Source organism: Glycine max, chromosome 14 (genome assembly GCF_000004515.6).
Source record: "Glycine max cultivar Williams 82 chromosome 14, Glycine_max_v4.0, whole genome shotgun sequence".
In the NCBI taxonomy this organism is placed as follows: domain Eukaryota; kingdom Viridiplantae; phylum Streptophyta; class Magnoliopsida; order Fabales; family Fabaceae; genus Glycine; species Glycine max.
Genome location: NC_038250.2, coordinates 1,623,546 through 1,638,959, shown reverse-complemented (window position 1 = coordinate 1,638,959; position 15,414 = coordinate 1,623,546). Strand labels below are relative to the sequence as shown.

The 15,414-nt window shown below is 29.1% G+C and overlaps 2 protein-coding genes across 2 annotated transcripts; one reads left to right on the top strand and one right to left on the bottom strand.

Moving 5' to 3' along the window:
- Positions 1-1,971: 1,971 nt before the first annotated feature.
- Positions 1,972-3,398, top strand: LOC100790453 (uncharacterized). The gene is made up of 3 exons (XM_014767225.3): positions 1,972-2,125; positions 2,257-2,342; positions 2,547-3,398. The coding sequence occupies exon 3, from the start codon at positions 2,564-2,566 to the stop codon at positions 3,134-3,136; it is 573 nt and encodes a 190-aa protein (XP_014622711.1). The 5' UTR covers positions 1,972-2,125; positions 2,257-2,342; positions 2,547-2,563; the 3' UTR covers positions 3,137-3,398.
- A 7,562-nt stretch (positions 3,399-10,960) lies between these two features.
- Positions 10,961-12,155, bottom strand: GPPS (geranyl-diphosphate synthase). Its single transcript, NM_001251684.2, has one exon. The coding sequence runs from the start codon at positions 12,022-12,024 to the stop codon at positions 11,173-11,175; it is 852 nt and encodes a 283-aa protein (NP_001238613.1). The 5' UTR covers positions 12,025-12,155; the 3' UTR covers positions 10,961-11,172.
- Between the last annotated feature and the right edge of the window lie 3,259 nt (positions 12,156-15,414).

Genomic DNA, 15,414 nt, shown 5'->3' with positions numbered 1-15,414 from the left:
AATATGCAATAGTATTATTTTAGTTAATTATGTATTACATTTAATTAATATAGCATTTAATATTAATGTGAACTTAATTTTAATTATATAATAAGTTTATAAATTTATCTTATTATAAATAATAATTAAAAATAAATAAATTTTTAGTGAGAGAGGGGGAGAGGGAGAGATAAAGATAGTGTTAAATATAAATATAAAATAATAACAATATTAATATCATATTACGATATTTTTATGTTTTCCCGTATTATTATTTTAATATGTATTTTGTTGACTTCCATCTTATTGAATTTAAATATTTTATTTTAATTTATTATATTTATATTTATATTTAATTTCTCAAAATTTATGAATTTTCTTAAAAAACATTATTATATATTCATTAATTTTTTTGTATTATAAGATTCAGCATTTGATTTCTTTTTATTTCAACATGTTTATACATTATAATATGCTCCAAATAATAATGAAAATAATAATTTTCTTTAAAATATGTTTTTAGGTATGAAATTTTTCATTTTTAATTATGATAATAATTTTATAAATATATTTATTAATATGGAAATTCATTAATCAACATAATATATTATAGTAGATGAACGTAAATGTTATAGCCAATGTATTATTGAAGCTAATTATGCCTGTATTTAACAAATATAGCATCTAAATTTAATATCAATTAAGTTTATTAACATAATATGTTTATAATTTTAATTTGTTCTAAAAATTAATGTATTTAGTATATTGTTTAGATATTAATTTTCTTATAATTAATTTTACAATAAGAAAAAATTAATATATTTTTTCAGATATAAATTTTTTATAATTACTTTTATGATAAAAAGGTTTGAATGTATTTATTAATATGAAATTTAATTAATTTGAAAAATGCTTTATAATTAATTAATGCAAAAATGAATAGTATTGTGTATGTTAATTATGTATTACATTTAATAAATTTAGTATTTAATATAGGTATGTAATTATTTTTTATGATACAATATACTTATAAATATAAGAATCTAACTAAATTAATTAAGTATCATGCCTAAATTATTATAATTTTATTGATATTAAGTTTGATTATTATAAATAAAAAAATATTTATAATTTAATTTATTCTATAATTCAAGTAAGGAAGATTTGAAGTTAGAGTCTTATAGATAAAAAATGATGATAAAAAAAATATCTCACTATGATAATCAATTAATAAAGATTAAGGATCACTAAAGAAGTTGATGAATATTTTACAACAGTAACAAAAAATATAATAATAAAATTATTTTCTATACTTATGTTATTATTATCATTTAGGCTTCTTATTTAAAAGCAAAAAAAAATGATTAATTTTTAACAAGTTAACTAAAATTCTAAAAAAGTTCAGCTATTTATTTGAGTTTTTATTTTTATTTTGAAGGACTGACTTATTTATTTATTTTTACTGAGAAAGATATGTGATAATTCATTATAATTTTAGAATCAAAATGACTATTGGCTCGTATAAATATAGATGCATTAGAGATTCACATATACTCAACTCAATTTTTTTTTGGACTGTATACTCAACTCAATTAATCATCACTTATCACGATAAAGTAGTGAATGAGTCGGCGAAAAAATAAAAAACAAAAATCTTGGTGGACTCACGGGGAGAAATAAGAAGAGAGGAAAAAAGACAATAGACTTAATTAATAGAGAAAAAGAATGATAAAAAAAATTTATACAATCATTTAATTATGATTTTATTATAAATTTAATAATTATTAAATAATTATCTTGAACTAATTTAAATAATAATATAAAAATAATTAAATTATTCGTGCATCAACATTAACTCTAATTGATAATATGATTTATTAGTAATAAATGCGATATAAATAAAAATAAAAGGTAGTAATTGCATTATTTAAAGTTTAGAGGATCACAACAGATGTCGAAAATAAAAAGATAGTGGCCATGTACATGTACTACGTTGTAAAAAGTTAATCCTGTGAGGTCCCAGAGTTAAATACGTGGACACCTATCATTCAGTGTCTCATTCTTTCCCCTTCAGAAAGAAAGAACTTGCTCTGCTCTCTCTTTGCTTTGCTGCTTCTCCCTATAATCTCTCTGCAAACTTGTTCAGGTAAGCCATAATATTATGGATTTTGACTCACCATCATATATATTCAGTCAAATTTAAGTTCTTATGGTATCAGAATTAATTCAAGCTGACTCATCTCTCATTTCAACTCATTTTTTCTTTGCATATTCCAGCAAGAAACCACTTTAGAATCAGCATAAAGTTGGGTTATTTCAAGCTTCTGATTCCAGGACGACAACAACAACAACAACAACAAAAAGTGGTTCCTTTTATTTTTCCTCAATAAAATACCAAATATCTTACTGTATCAAATATAATCACCTCCTGTGATTTATACTTTTGGTTCTTAATTTCTCCCCTTAATTTCCAAATTCTCTTTTTTGTCTTATGCTTAAACCAGTGAAAATTCTAGTTCAATAATTTGAGATAATTTTCTTCACATTTGTGTTATGTGACTATGCAGGAAGTGATTGATTTGTGATGGAAGATAAATATAGTCTAGGCAGGCAGCATAGTGGGATATGGAAGTCCTTGAGAGATGGAGACTTTGATGAAGAAGAAGTTTGGGACGTTTTCAAGAACAGAAGTAGTGATTATGGTACTTCTGGGGTTAGCAAGTTCAAAGACAAAGATCAATCCTCTTCTGTTCCTGTTCCTGCTAGGCCTAGTTCAGCCAGAATGATCCCAAGATCTAGCAATAGCAGCAGTGCTAGTTCCTCCAATGAAGATACGGTTCTTCAGCAATCAGCACCTGTCAACATTCCTGACTGGTCAAAGATTTATAGGACTAAACTCCCCAAGAACAGTGCTAATTCAAGGTTTGATGGTGATGGTGTTGCTAACTATGGTGGGGGTAGTGATGAGGATGGAGAGGAAAATGATGAGAGTGATTCCAAGCTTCCTCCACATGAGTTTATTGCCCGAAGGCTTGAAAGGAGTCAGATATCCTCATTTTCTGTTTTAGAAGGTGCTGGGAGAACCCTCAAAGGTAGGGATCTTAGCAAAGTGAGGAATGCTGTACTCTCAAAAACTGGTTTCCTCGAATCACTATAAAGAGGTCTCTTGAGTAGTGATGTAGCTTTATGGTAAAACATAATCAATTAATTTTTCATGGTGAAGGTAAAAACAACAAATAGTTGTTTCTACTTTTTTATGGTATCACCTGATTTTATGGGGTAGAATTGATTCTTATGTGCCATCCAAACATGATAGTAGCTCTTTTACATTTGGGATGTATAGTAGGGTTTGTAGTTAGAGGTTATTTAGGAATGGATGTTGTGTTCATATGCTTGGGGTATAAAAGAATTGTTTAGTAGCCATGTTCATTCTCCTTCTGTTATATCAAATTGTTTGTGGCAATCATAACTGATTTCATTCTCCTTCTGTTATATCAAATTCATGGGATCAGATGTGTGGTTTTGAGCATCCATACAAACTTAATGGTGAATCATAATTATAGAGCCATAAAACATTTTGAAGGATATAAGTGTTTTTCAATTTTACTTTGACTGTGATTTTCTGTGAGTTTTTGTTTTCTTTTCCCCTTTGTTTTCCCAGTGCACAAGTCCAACTCTCCAAGCCTTGGTCTACTTCCCTAATCCTTTATTACTCTGTAATGAATAAAGATTCTGTGAGGTGTATCCATCCACCTTTGGATGAGGAAAGAGTGATAAGAAGTGATGGGATATAAAATAAGAAATGTCATGAGCGAAAAAAACAGATACAATTATACAAAGAAAAAGAAGGTGGAGAAGGAGTTGCTAGAAAACAGAAGTATATAAAAATTATTACTCTCTACGTCATTGATGCGTGAATAATTTTTTTCTGTTTTTAATGCTATTTTTTCCCATTTGGATGCTATTACCTCCCGTATTTTTTACAAGAAACAAGTGATGATATATTTTAGACTATTACTTGTTTGTTGTTTTTAATAAAAAGGATCAGATGTAGTATAGTATTAAGTGAAATCAAAGCCCATGACAATATTGAATAGCCCTTGCATGAGTCGGAAAATAATATTGGTAATACAACTTCCACAAAGTTGTAATATACATCGACTCTGTTTGCAATTTTCTCAGTCCAATAAACCAAGCGTTTGCCATTTCACTTAAAAGTTGAAATGAGTTACTCGTTTGTGTAAAGCTATATGAGTTGAGAATTTCTAATAAATGTGGTATAAACTCGATTAGCCTCAAATAATTGTTTGTTAGTCCAATTTAGAATGACAAGCATTTATAAGTCTTTAAAACAACGAGACTTTTATTACCAGAACTCTGTAAGAAGGGTCTAAATTATTCAATCATGTTGTGGGGTGGGAAATTGACAGAGACATTCACCAACTTCGTGTCATCTAATAATTATAGACTAGATCAATGTATAGTATCTAATGACGTGTGACAATGTGAGAAGGGAAGGGGAAACAGAAACACCTAGTATGCAGTAGTCCCTATCAATTTTCAGCTTTGATCTCCATAAGATTAATTTAATACAACCTACGTCTAGTGTACGCTTTTTGTAGCACATTTCAATTTTAAACGAGTTTAATTTTTTTCCCAATCATTTTTTTTACCTTTATTGTCTGTTTCGAATATCCATGCCAAAAAATTATTAAATGCAAATACACTGATTAAGACCTCTCTTTTTTAATTTTAAATCAGAAATGCATAACTGATAAAAAAAATGAGAAATACATAAAGAAAGAATAAAGTTATCTATTGCGCACAATTCTAGTAGCATTATATATAGTACAGTCAACCTATCAAGTATCAACTTCTTTCACGACAGATTCCATGTTTAATTGAGTTCTTTAAATATAAACTACATGCCATTATAGGAGGAACAAATAGTCAAATACTACCAACAAGACGTTTTCAACATATTTTTGAATAAATTTGAACAATTATTCTAGTGATACCCAATACATGAAATTAATTTAATGATAAAAAATCAAAATAGGTAACTAACATGTATTCTTTATTATTGTAAAACATTCACGTGTCTTTTGAATCAATTCAACCTCGTGTGAGTTTTTGTATTTAAACTAAAAGGGGAAAAAAACTTCCAACGGTGCCATGACATATAACTCAAACTTTAATAACTGTTTTGTTTATTATAAACATTATATCGGGTTTTTAATAATAAAAAAAGTTTTCATAGACTATATCGTTTTAATGATTGCAATAATTAAATGTAAACTAAATGAGTAATGTTTTGATTCATCAATTTGTTTCTTGTTTTTCAAATATGCACGCACAATATTGTAAAGTTTTAAGTTAAAAGATAAGGTGCATGTATATTTGGAATTAAATTTTTGTCATTAAGGTTTAGGTGACTTAAATGCAAAAATGAAATATTACATTTTATTAGATGAACCTTAGTTGAATGGATGCATTGAAAGTTATTTTGTTTCAACTTTCAAGAAAACTTATTTATTATAGTTTGTGACAATCTTCACTATAAATAGAGAAGAGATTTAATGGTGAAACAACACATGCAGAGAGAGTATGTGAGAAGAGAGATTGTAAAACAAAGTCATTTGTTGAGAGAAAATTGTTTTTGTGTGAGAGTGTTATCATTTCTTGTAATCATTGAGTGGAATACTCGGGTTTATAGAGTGGTACATGATTTGGGGTGAGTTACAATTTTATAATCATTTTTGTGATAATGAAATATTTTTTAAGATGATTACATAGACATAGGTAAGAGGTGTCGAACCACATTAAATTCTTGTGTTTGTTATTATTTTTCTAATGTATAATCTTTGTTGTGTTCTTATGATTTTTGTATATGTGAATAATTTTATTTGTGAGAGCGTTGATTATCCAACAAAGATAAGGGATATAGAATGAAGATTATTAATCTTTCACACCTAAAATAAAAATAGCATTGTATTTTTGTCCTAAATCAAACTAGCTAGGTCCAGGGACAGAGTAATAGAGTATGTTGATTTGTCTCTTGCATCATATGGGACAACATACATAGTACATAGACAGCTATGTTTCATACCGAAAATGTTTGTTATGACCAAAAAAGCATCATGGAAGACCTTCCCTAGGAAATGTCCAATCTTATATGGGGTGCCTTAATTATGAAGAGGAGCTCATTGATCTTCTCACTTCACATGATATTTGTTTAGCAACATGATAGCTTCTCTTAACTAAATAATCCAAACTTAGAATGGGGTCTAATGACTCTTATTCATCTACTATTATTTAATATCTACCTTATTCTCGTTTATTATGGTTCAATGACCCTACTTAACAAATTTCTTGCCTTGAAGAATACTATGCCAAACCCATGAAACAAAAATAATGAATTTGGGTCTCTATAAGCCCACCAATTCTACTTTGCTAGATGAGTAGTGTTACTAAAGGACAATATTTGCCAACTATTCTAGTGCAATCCTCTTCCTACCCTTATTCCTCCATCAGAACCTAGCTCCTGAGGAAATTAGAAAGGTACAAAAAGACTTAGGAAAGTGTATAACAGGCATTGCATAAGAGAGAATCCCTTTGTAAGACGACCTTGATTAGAGTTTCCTCTTCTCCCTAATCCACTGAAGAGTGATATTTCTAGATCTGCCCCATTCTGTTGGGAGACCAAGATAATTACCAACAATTGCCCAAGCTTCTTTTCCTAAGACACTAATAATATATATCTCTTTTAGTAGCAGTAGAATATATTTGCCAAAGATTAATCTAGACTTTGCTAAGTTAATCCTTTGACCCAAGACAGATTAAAAATATGGACAGCTTCTCCAGCACAAGTAATCCCAAAGATAAGAGCATAATCTTCCCATAGAAGGTATGTAGGAAAGAGTTGGGCTAGAAGGGGTTCACAATAAATCTCCATATGTAAGAGCTTTCTTAATAATCAATTCATCCTTAAAATATTACTCTCTTCTAAATAGTCTCTAATTTTTTTTTTTTTTAAAAAAACTACTCAAGTGATCCCAAAAGTATAAAAAGTTGTGTTAAGTAGTTCTCCAAATATTAAAAAATACCTTCAAAATAGTTGTTAAACTTTGCTAAAATACATTAACTTAAAGGATTAAAAGTTATGGTTATTCAATACTTTAAGGATTATTTAAATGGTTATATTAATTTATGGATTATTTAAGGGAGACAGTAATACTTTAAAAACGAAATTAATGATTTATTCTTTTCTTCCTGCTTGAGGCCTCTGTAGGACTTTGGAACACATTTAGACTGTATATGTTATACTAGACAATAAGGCCATAACTAACTTAGCCCATTTATCCCGAAACCCATATGCTATTAGAGCCTTCTCCAGGAAAGTCCATTCTAATTTCTCATAGGCTTTACTCACGTCAAGCTTTAGGGCAATTCTTTATGTACCTTCTTTGCTCCTTCTCTTCAAAGCATGAAAGTCTTCATGTGCCGTGACTATTTTGTCTTGAATTAATCTGATTCCTACAAAGGTACTCTTATATGGAGAAATTAATTATGTTATAGAACCCTAAACTTAACAGTAACACAATAATCTTTGCAATAACTTAACATTAAAATTATAGGGTTCGATTATGTGTCTAAAGTGATTTATAGTCTCTGGTTGTGGGAGTTTAGAAACTATGGTCACAAGAGTTTCTATAGAGTAAACAGATCGGTATAGTGTTAGGATTGCATTCATAAGTCTGTAAAATTAACCTTCCAACCATGCCTTACTGTCGCCTTTCAATTTGTGTAAGCATATCCTATATCTTTGGATTGTAGTAGCATGAAAGAAGCTCTTGTTATTATCTCCCAATTTCAGTCATTTCAATCTAAATCTTTACCCCCAGTAGTCCTACTTCCATAGTCCTCCTTTGAATACTCTCCATTTCCTCACAAGTTTTATTATTATGGGGTCATTTCAAAGAACCAGCCGTTAGTCTGTTAGAGTCTAGAAATCTATAGATTTGCATTTGAAAAAATTGAAGTCTTTATGTGCCACTGTAGTAAGGTATTTTTGCAGATTTTTTATTTTTTTTATTTTTCAGTTAACTATTCCGTCCCCAGCATCTTCCTTTATCCTTCCCTTGTCTCTATCCTTTTTCACTAAGGTTCCACAATGCTTGTACTTTTCCCATAATGCCTCGTATTTAAGTTTTGGTAAAATATACTGTTATTATGTACTGTGAATTCTTGTTTTAATCCTTCAATTTTTTATTGGTTTAATTCATAAATTTTTAAAAATTTAGAATGGTCTCTATTATCATTTATTAATGACATTAGCATAAAATAGTCACCGAGGTAACATGTCCTGCTATCACTAAATAATGTTAGCGACCATTGAAAAAATATATAAAAATCAAATCCAACATAAGTTATTTTGAATGACTAAATCTAAATTTTAATTTGGCATATTAACAGAGACTACATATTTAAATTGTACTTTTTTTTATCACTTCTCATTTTTGGAATAAAATAATGACTAAGGAACAGTGATCAGAACTCACACACCTAACGTAGTTGTCACTATAGTTAGAGCCCTGTCTAGCTTTTTCTTTGTAGAGACAATATTTCTAGGATTATTTTGCCTTGTATACTTACATCCTTAGGGTAGGTTTGATTGTATAGAAGAAAAAGGATTGAAAGAAAAACGAAAAAAATGAATTAAAAAAGAAAAAAATAGGTGTGAGACTCACTATTTTTAAATTTTTTCCCATTGAATAGTAACCTCTACCCCACAATCAAACCATCCCTTGAAGTTGTGTTTGTCAGCAACAAGATAGGGACAATGGGCAACAATGGAGTTTTTTAGGTGGTTTTATGGAGTTGATTTGTGAGCAAGATTTAATTTAATTGGGTGAAGGTGGGTTCCTCCTTTGAAATTTTTGACCTAAAGGTGAGGAATGTACATTTATGTTTGTGTCCTTTTTTACCAATAAAATCCATTTATTTGATAAAATAAGACATATATTAATAAGGGTATATTAATATTTTTTATATGATTATATTACTGTAATGTTGTCTGTTAAGCATGATTACACTAAACCTTTATTTATAATAAATAAATATGAATAGTAGTGATTATATATGTGATAATTGTTATTTATAGGTATGTTTTGGGATTAAATTATATAAAAATTAGTAATTTTTTCTCTTATTTCTTTCTTTTTGTGCAAATAATTATTATTTTAATATCATTTAAGTTTTTGTGTAGAAAATATTAAAAGTTAATGAATTTATGATGTTTAGTGAGTAAAGTAAAAACCAAAAGAGTAATTTGAAAATTTGAAGAGGTGCCTTAGCGTGTCCTAGGCACTTAGCGTGAGGCACGGGCTTAGCAAGAATAACGCGCTTAGCGCTAGGAGGATAATTGTGGAAAGTGAATGCTAATAAAGGAAAACACACTAATTCAGGAAAGAGTCGCGCTTAGCACGATTCACCCGCTAAGCGCAAGAATTACTGTCATACTTGCTAAGTGTGATAAGCACGCTCAGCACGAAGGTTGTGTGAAAATTAAGCTGATCTGTTTCTATAAAAGAAGGAGAGAAAAGAAGGAAAAACAGACAAAAAATTCAAGAAAATACAATTCTTTATAGAAAGTAAAGGCTAGAAGAAGGAAAAATAATCATTGAGAGTCCTTCTTTCCCTTCATTTCCTTCCTCAAATTTTTCCTTTACTAAATATTTTTCTCTTGCAATTGTAAAACCTTTTATGACAATGAGAAACTAAATCTTCTTTGTTGGAAACTTGGTAGCCAATTATTTTTTATTTAGTTTTTGTTCTTATCTATTTAATAATATTAGTTTTGCATTATCCTTTCTTGTGCTTAGTATCATTCCTTATGGTTTGATCACTCATTTGTATGATAAGTTTTAAGGGTAACGTTAGAAAATGTTATTTTCTAATAGAATTAGGAAATGCTATCTAAATAAAGTTATCACTATGGGAGAAAAATAAATAAATTAAACTTTTTCACTCGAGGGATCTTAGTTAGAGTATATAAATAGATACATGTGTAAACTGAAATCATTATAAATAGAAAAAAATTATTAATATTACATCAAGAATAACTCTGGTAGGTTAAGTTTCTAACAACCTAACATCTTATTTGTTTCCACTTTATTTCTCTCCTCACAACAAAAAAGGAACATTAGATCTACCTCCATCGAACTGTATGAAGATTGGAGTCTCCTCCCCACTTTCTCTATTTCTCATGTTAAAAGAGAATGCCATTAAAATGCCTACATAGGACCAAGCATTTTCAGCATCAAATTAGATAGACCCGGTACTATTAATCCACAAAATTCTCCTTTGACTAAGTAGGGTTGCCATAAATAAAAGTGCATGTATTCTACAAAATTTCTACTCTTATTAAATATATTTTTTCAATTATTCTGACTACTCTTATTAATTTGAATTAGTACTTGCATGGATGAAGTTAAGAAAACGGGTTTCGACATCAACTTTGGCTTTATACCTACATGGATGATGAGTACATTTTTTTGTAAAAGGGTTGGGGTAGCTCTTAGTACCCCTTAATATTAATACTTTTACTGATAATTAAAAATAAACGTCGTCTGGTTCAAGTTGAGTTTAGGTAACTAAGTGTTTCTTCACGCTTATAAGAAATAATTAAAACACACACAATCAGTTTAATTTGTATTTAATTCACTAAAATAGGATTATTACATATATATGGATCAGTTTGAATTTTCAACTGCATAAGCATGAATCTCAAATAGCATTAAAAATAGAGTCCTGCTGTTTAGTGCAAAAAAAAAAAAAATAATAATAATAAACCGCGCGAATACTCGTGCATATTTTCTATTGGAATTAATTGGAAGTTATAAAAGGAAAAAATAAAATAGCGTGGTTGATGTAAAAACACGGTGAATATTTGGTATATTATTTTTCGTACTAAAAAGTATTATCCTTGAAAATAAATTTTACACATTAAATTATGAAGTAAAATATAAGTTAAAAACTTCTGCTATATATACCATCAGATTTAATTTGAAACACATGATCGTGCAATTATTGTCTATGAACCGCACAGTTGATCATGTTCCGTACATATGAAGATGGACAACAACCCACTTGAGATTCCAGATATATAGAAAACTTAAAAGTGGCTAGAAATTAATAAATAAAACTAGAAATAACATGAACATCTCTGTCCATGAAAAATTGCAGTTCCTTGAGTGCAAGATGTCTCTCCTCTTGCACATGTTTTTCCATGAACCCCATTTGTAGCATTCCCCTCATCATCCCCACATGAAATCCAAAATTTCTCAACCTTTCAATTTGGTCCTCACTCCCACCTCCCAAGATGGCACCAGACGCAGCCCCACATGCATGCAACCCACCGTCCCTTTTCTCCAATACAAAGCGCTGCATGCTTTCCACGTTTTGCACCTCCTCACCACCGTCCCACAACGTTTTCTTCACGTACTGCGCGTCTTGCAACCCCACCGAACCCACCGCACGTGATATCTCAATCATCACACGTAGGACTCGCTCCGGGCTCGCACTTGCTGGCCCGTCGGGCCTCGCCAGCAACTCAAACCCGAACGGAACAATCCCGTCCCCGGTGAGGAGTTCTATGTTGGGGCCGTACATGGGCCCGTCGGTTAGGTGTTCATGGGCGTGTGCATTGGCGAGGTTGAGTAACAAGGCCGATGCCGCGGCCATGGCTTGTTGGCGGTGACCGCCGACAAGCTCGCAGGCGGCGAGGCATAGGGCCGGGACGGTGGTCCGGGGGGCGGAGAAGGCGAGGTGGAGCATGGGCTCGAAGACCTCGAGGGGTTCTTTGAGGGGAATGGTTTGTTTGAGGTGGGCTTCAATGTCGGCCTGCAAGGAGGCCCAGTGGGGGTAGTGGGGAGAGGGCATTCTGAGCGGTGCGGGCTTGACGGGTAAGGGGACACGGGCTTGGCATGATATGAGTGAGAAATGAATCTTGAAGTTGGCGTTGAGGAGAAGGGCTCCAAGCATACTGAGTAACAAAAGTGGGGAAGTGGTGGTGGTGTTGAGATGAATGAAGATATTTAAGGGAGAAAGAGGAAGCGTTGGGAGTGTGAATCTCACTGCATTATGTTAAGTACTAGCTAGGAATTCAATTTGAGAGGTGACTCTCACTGCATTAATGGGCATAAGAACTTGGCTTAAATAGACAGGGAAATTAGGCTGCTATTTCTTTTTTTTTTTTTGACAAATTGAGCTGCTAACTTTATGTTGGTTAAAGCACGTTCAACTGTTCAAGATAAGAACTAGGCTTAAATAGATAGGGAAATTAGGCTGCTATTTCTTTTTCTTTTTTGTCAAATTGAGCTGCTAACTTTATGTTGGTTAAAGCACGTTCAACTGTTCAAGTTACCTAAAAAGTTATGTTTTTCTTTTATAAAGTTAGATATATATATAGTTAGTTATGTTAGGGTATCTTTGATTTACATTTTTATTTTTTAAAATTGTTTTTATTTTTAAAATAGAAAAAGATGTTTGATTTAATTTTTTGTTTTCTACTAAAAATGTATTTTCAAAATGAAATATATTTTTAAATTTGTTTAAAATTATATTTCTTGTACTCAAAATGAGATTCTTGATCTCAACTGAAAACACTAAAAATGAGATTTTATTGTTTCAAATTTTTGATTCGCTTAAAAAAATATTTTTATTGAAAATGAAAACAGAAATCTAACCAAACACATTTTCATTATTATTTTTATTTCCAGTGAAAATAAAAACAAAAAACAACCAAACTAAATATCCTCTTAAACACTAATATTACCTAATTAATAATAATTAATTGGGTCTTAAAAGTGATTAATATTAACACATGGATAAATATAAACGATTATATTAATTTACCCTTAATCACTTGTGAATTAAAAATGTATATAGTTGACCATATATATGAGTAGACACTAAGTAAAAAAATTTCCACATATACAATAATTCTTATTCTATTAAACAATTAAAATTAAGAATTTGAAATTATAAATTTATTACTGTAAAACTATTAATCATTAAGAAGCTATACTACGTATGAATATCAAAATAATTATTGTAATTTTAAATTAATATCTTTTTATACTATTAGTATGTAGGATATTTATTATAAAATTAAAATTAATAAATAATTTGTAACATTTAAATTTATTTTTAATGATTTTTTTCAAAATTTCTTTATTTAATATTTTTTTATTTTTAGCGGATCAATTTACTTAGTTCCGAAATGAGTCAAACATATAATTTTTAGGACAAAATATGTTTTTTTTTGTCTCCATACTTTAAAAAAAAAAAAAACAGGTTTTAATCTTTATAATTTCAAATCAACCATTTTGGTTTTCAAATTTTGAAAAATATGCAGAGTTAGTCCTTTTCCTTTAACACGTACTGTTAATGCTGTTAAGGAGTTAAATTTACATATTTTTAAAATTTTGAAGATCAAAATAATCAATTTGAAAATACAGAACCTAAAACTAATTTTAAATAAAAATACAAGAACCAAAAAATAGATTTTACCCGCATTTTTATTTAACTCGCCTAGGCAAGTGAGATTGGCTCACTACGTTATCTTAAAGTATAGCACACCACACCTATATGAAATGAAAGAGTTATGTAACACGTTCTTCCCAATGACAACGAAGGCCATATACTTTTTTGAGTTTTGTCCTTGTCAATGCTTGCCAATTATCAAACGTTCATGTGTTACCTAAAAACTAAAAAGTCCCCTTTAAGTATTAGACACATAAATAATTATTGTATTTTAAACGTGTTTCGCGAGTTTGAGTTTGAAGTGTAATCTATAAAATTATTTTTCTTATATTAAAATTTAACTTTTATTAAAAGGATAAGATAAAGGCAACAGAAATTAAACTTAAATTAGTTGATCATAAGTTTTTATACTATGCCATGAATTATTGGAAGAAAAAAAAACCTCAAGCAAGTCCAATGAAATGAAACTGAGTTTATCTTTCAAGTCATAAATTCAAATTCCCACTTGTTATCTTTTTATGAATGCTCTTTGGGCTTAGAATTTTTTGTTTACTGTGAATTGAAGTAATGTCGTCTTCACTAAAATCTTTTATAAGAAAATAAAGGAATTATTTCAAAGTTTTATATTGTTAAACAAAAGTACATAAATATGTTTATATTACGTTCGAATCAGAATGAACCTGATTTTTTTTTTAAACGGAGAGTTTCATTTTTACTAACTGAAATGGGAATTCATATGAAAAGCATAAATAACATAAATAAGGGATTAATAAAAAATATTGAATGATTATAAAACACCAAAATACATAAAATATTAATAACTTATATTTTTAAAAATATCTAAAAGAGCATTTATATTTATATATAATGGAAAAAAATATAATTGGAGTATTAATTAATAATATAAATATTTTATACTAGTACTACATAAAAATTAAACTCTAAAAAAATCTCGTTTTCTAATTAAGTAGGCTGGACAGCTGCCCACTTGACAAAAAGCCTAACTAATTTAATAACGAGATACGACAATTGTATGTTTAATTTTTGCCGATTGTAACAAACCAAACCTACTTTTGAAATATTTAATACTTAATGAGTTTAATCTGTCCTATATATCATCACTAATGCTGTAGTATGAAACAAATAATTATACTTTATTTCTAGATGCAGATGCAAAACGATGATTCTATATCGGTTTCATGACATTTTTAAATACGGTTTTAAATTATTTTTATAATTAAATTTATTGAAAAAATTTCTATGACAGTTCTTATAAAATTGTTTTAGAAAAGTTATATATTTTAAGATGATTTTCACAAAAATAATCGTCTTAGAATAATCAATTCTAATTTGATTCTTGAACCTAGAATCGTCTTAAAATATATTTTAAAGAAAATTAAAATAAATTTATTCCTCACTAAACAACTTTTATGAATTTTAAGTTTCTAACCCATGCCAATTGGATTAAGATTAGCCAAATATATATGAAATAAACTTGGATAAACTTAACTTGTTGACATATTAATACTATTAAGGTTACATAATTAAAGAAGTATATAATTATAATTAAAATATATTTTATAATATTTTTTAAAAATAAATAATATAAATATAATAGAATATCAAACAAAATATTATTTATTCTTAATTAAGGAGTTGTATTATCAATATATAATTATTTTTTTAAAATATTATACTTTAAAAAAATGACATTGGACTAGGTTGAAATGACCTAAAATATAACTCTAAATCTATCCTTAAAACAAATTGATCTAATTTCTTTAACTTCTCTCATTAAAAAAAATCCTTTAAGAATGAAAAGGTTGAGTTAGTAAAATGAGTTAGGTCACGAACACCCCTATCTCATATTATCCAAATACTCTCTTT

Coding starts and splice junctions, on each gene's coding strand:
- GPPS (NM_001251684.2), bottom strand. CDS start 12,024: ATGCTTGGAGCCCTTCTCCTCAACGCCAACTTCAAGATTCATTTCTCA.
- LOC100790453 (XM_014767225.3), top strand. CDS start 2,564: ATGGAAGATAAATATAGTCTAGGCAGGCAGCATAGTGGGATATGGAAG.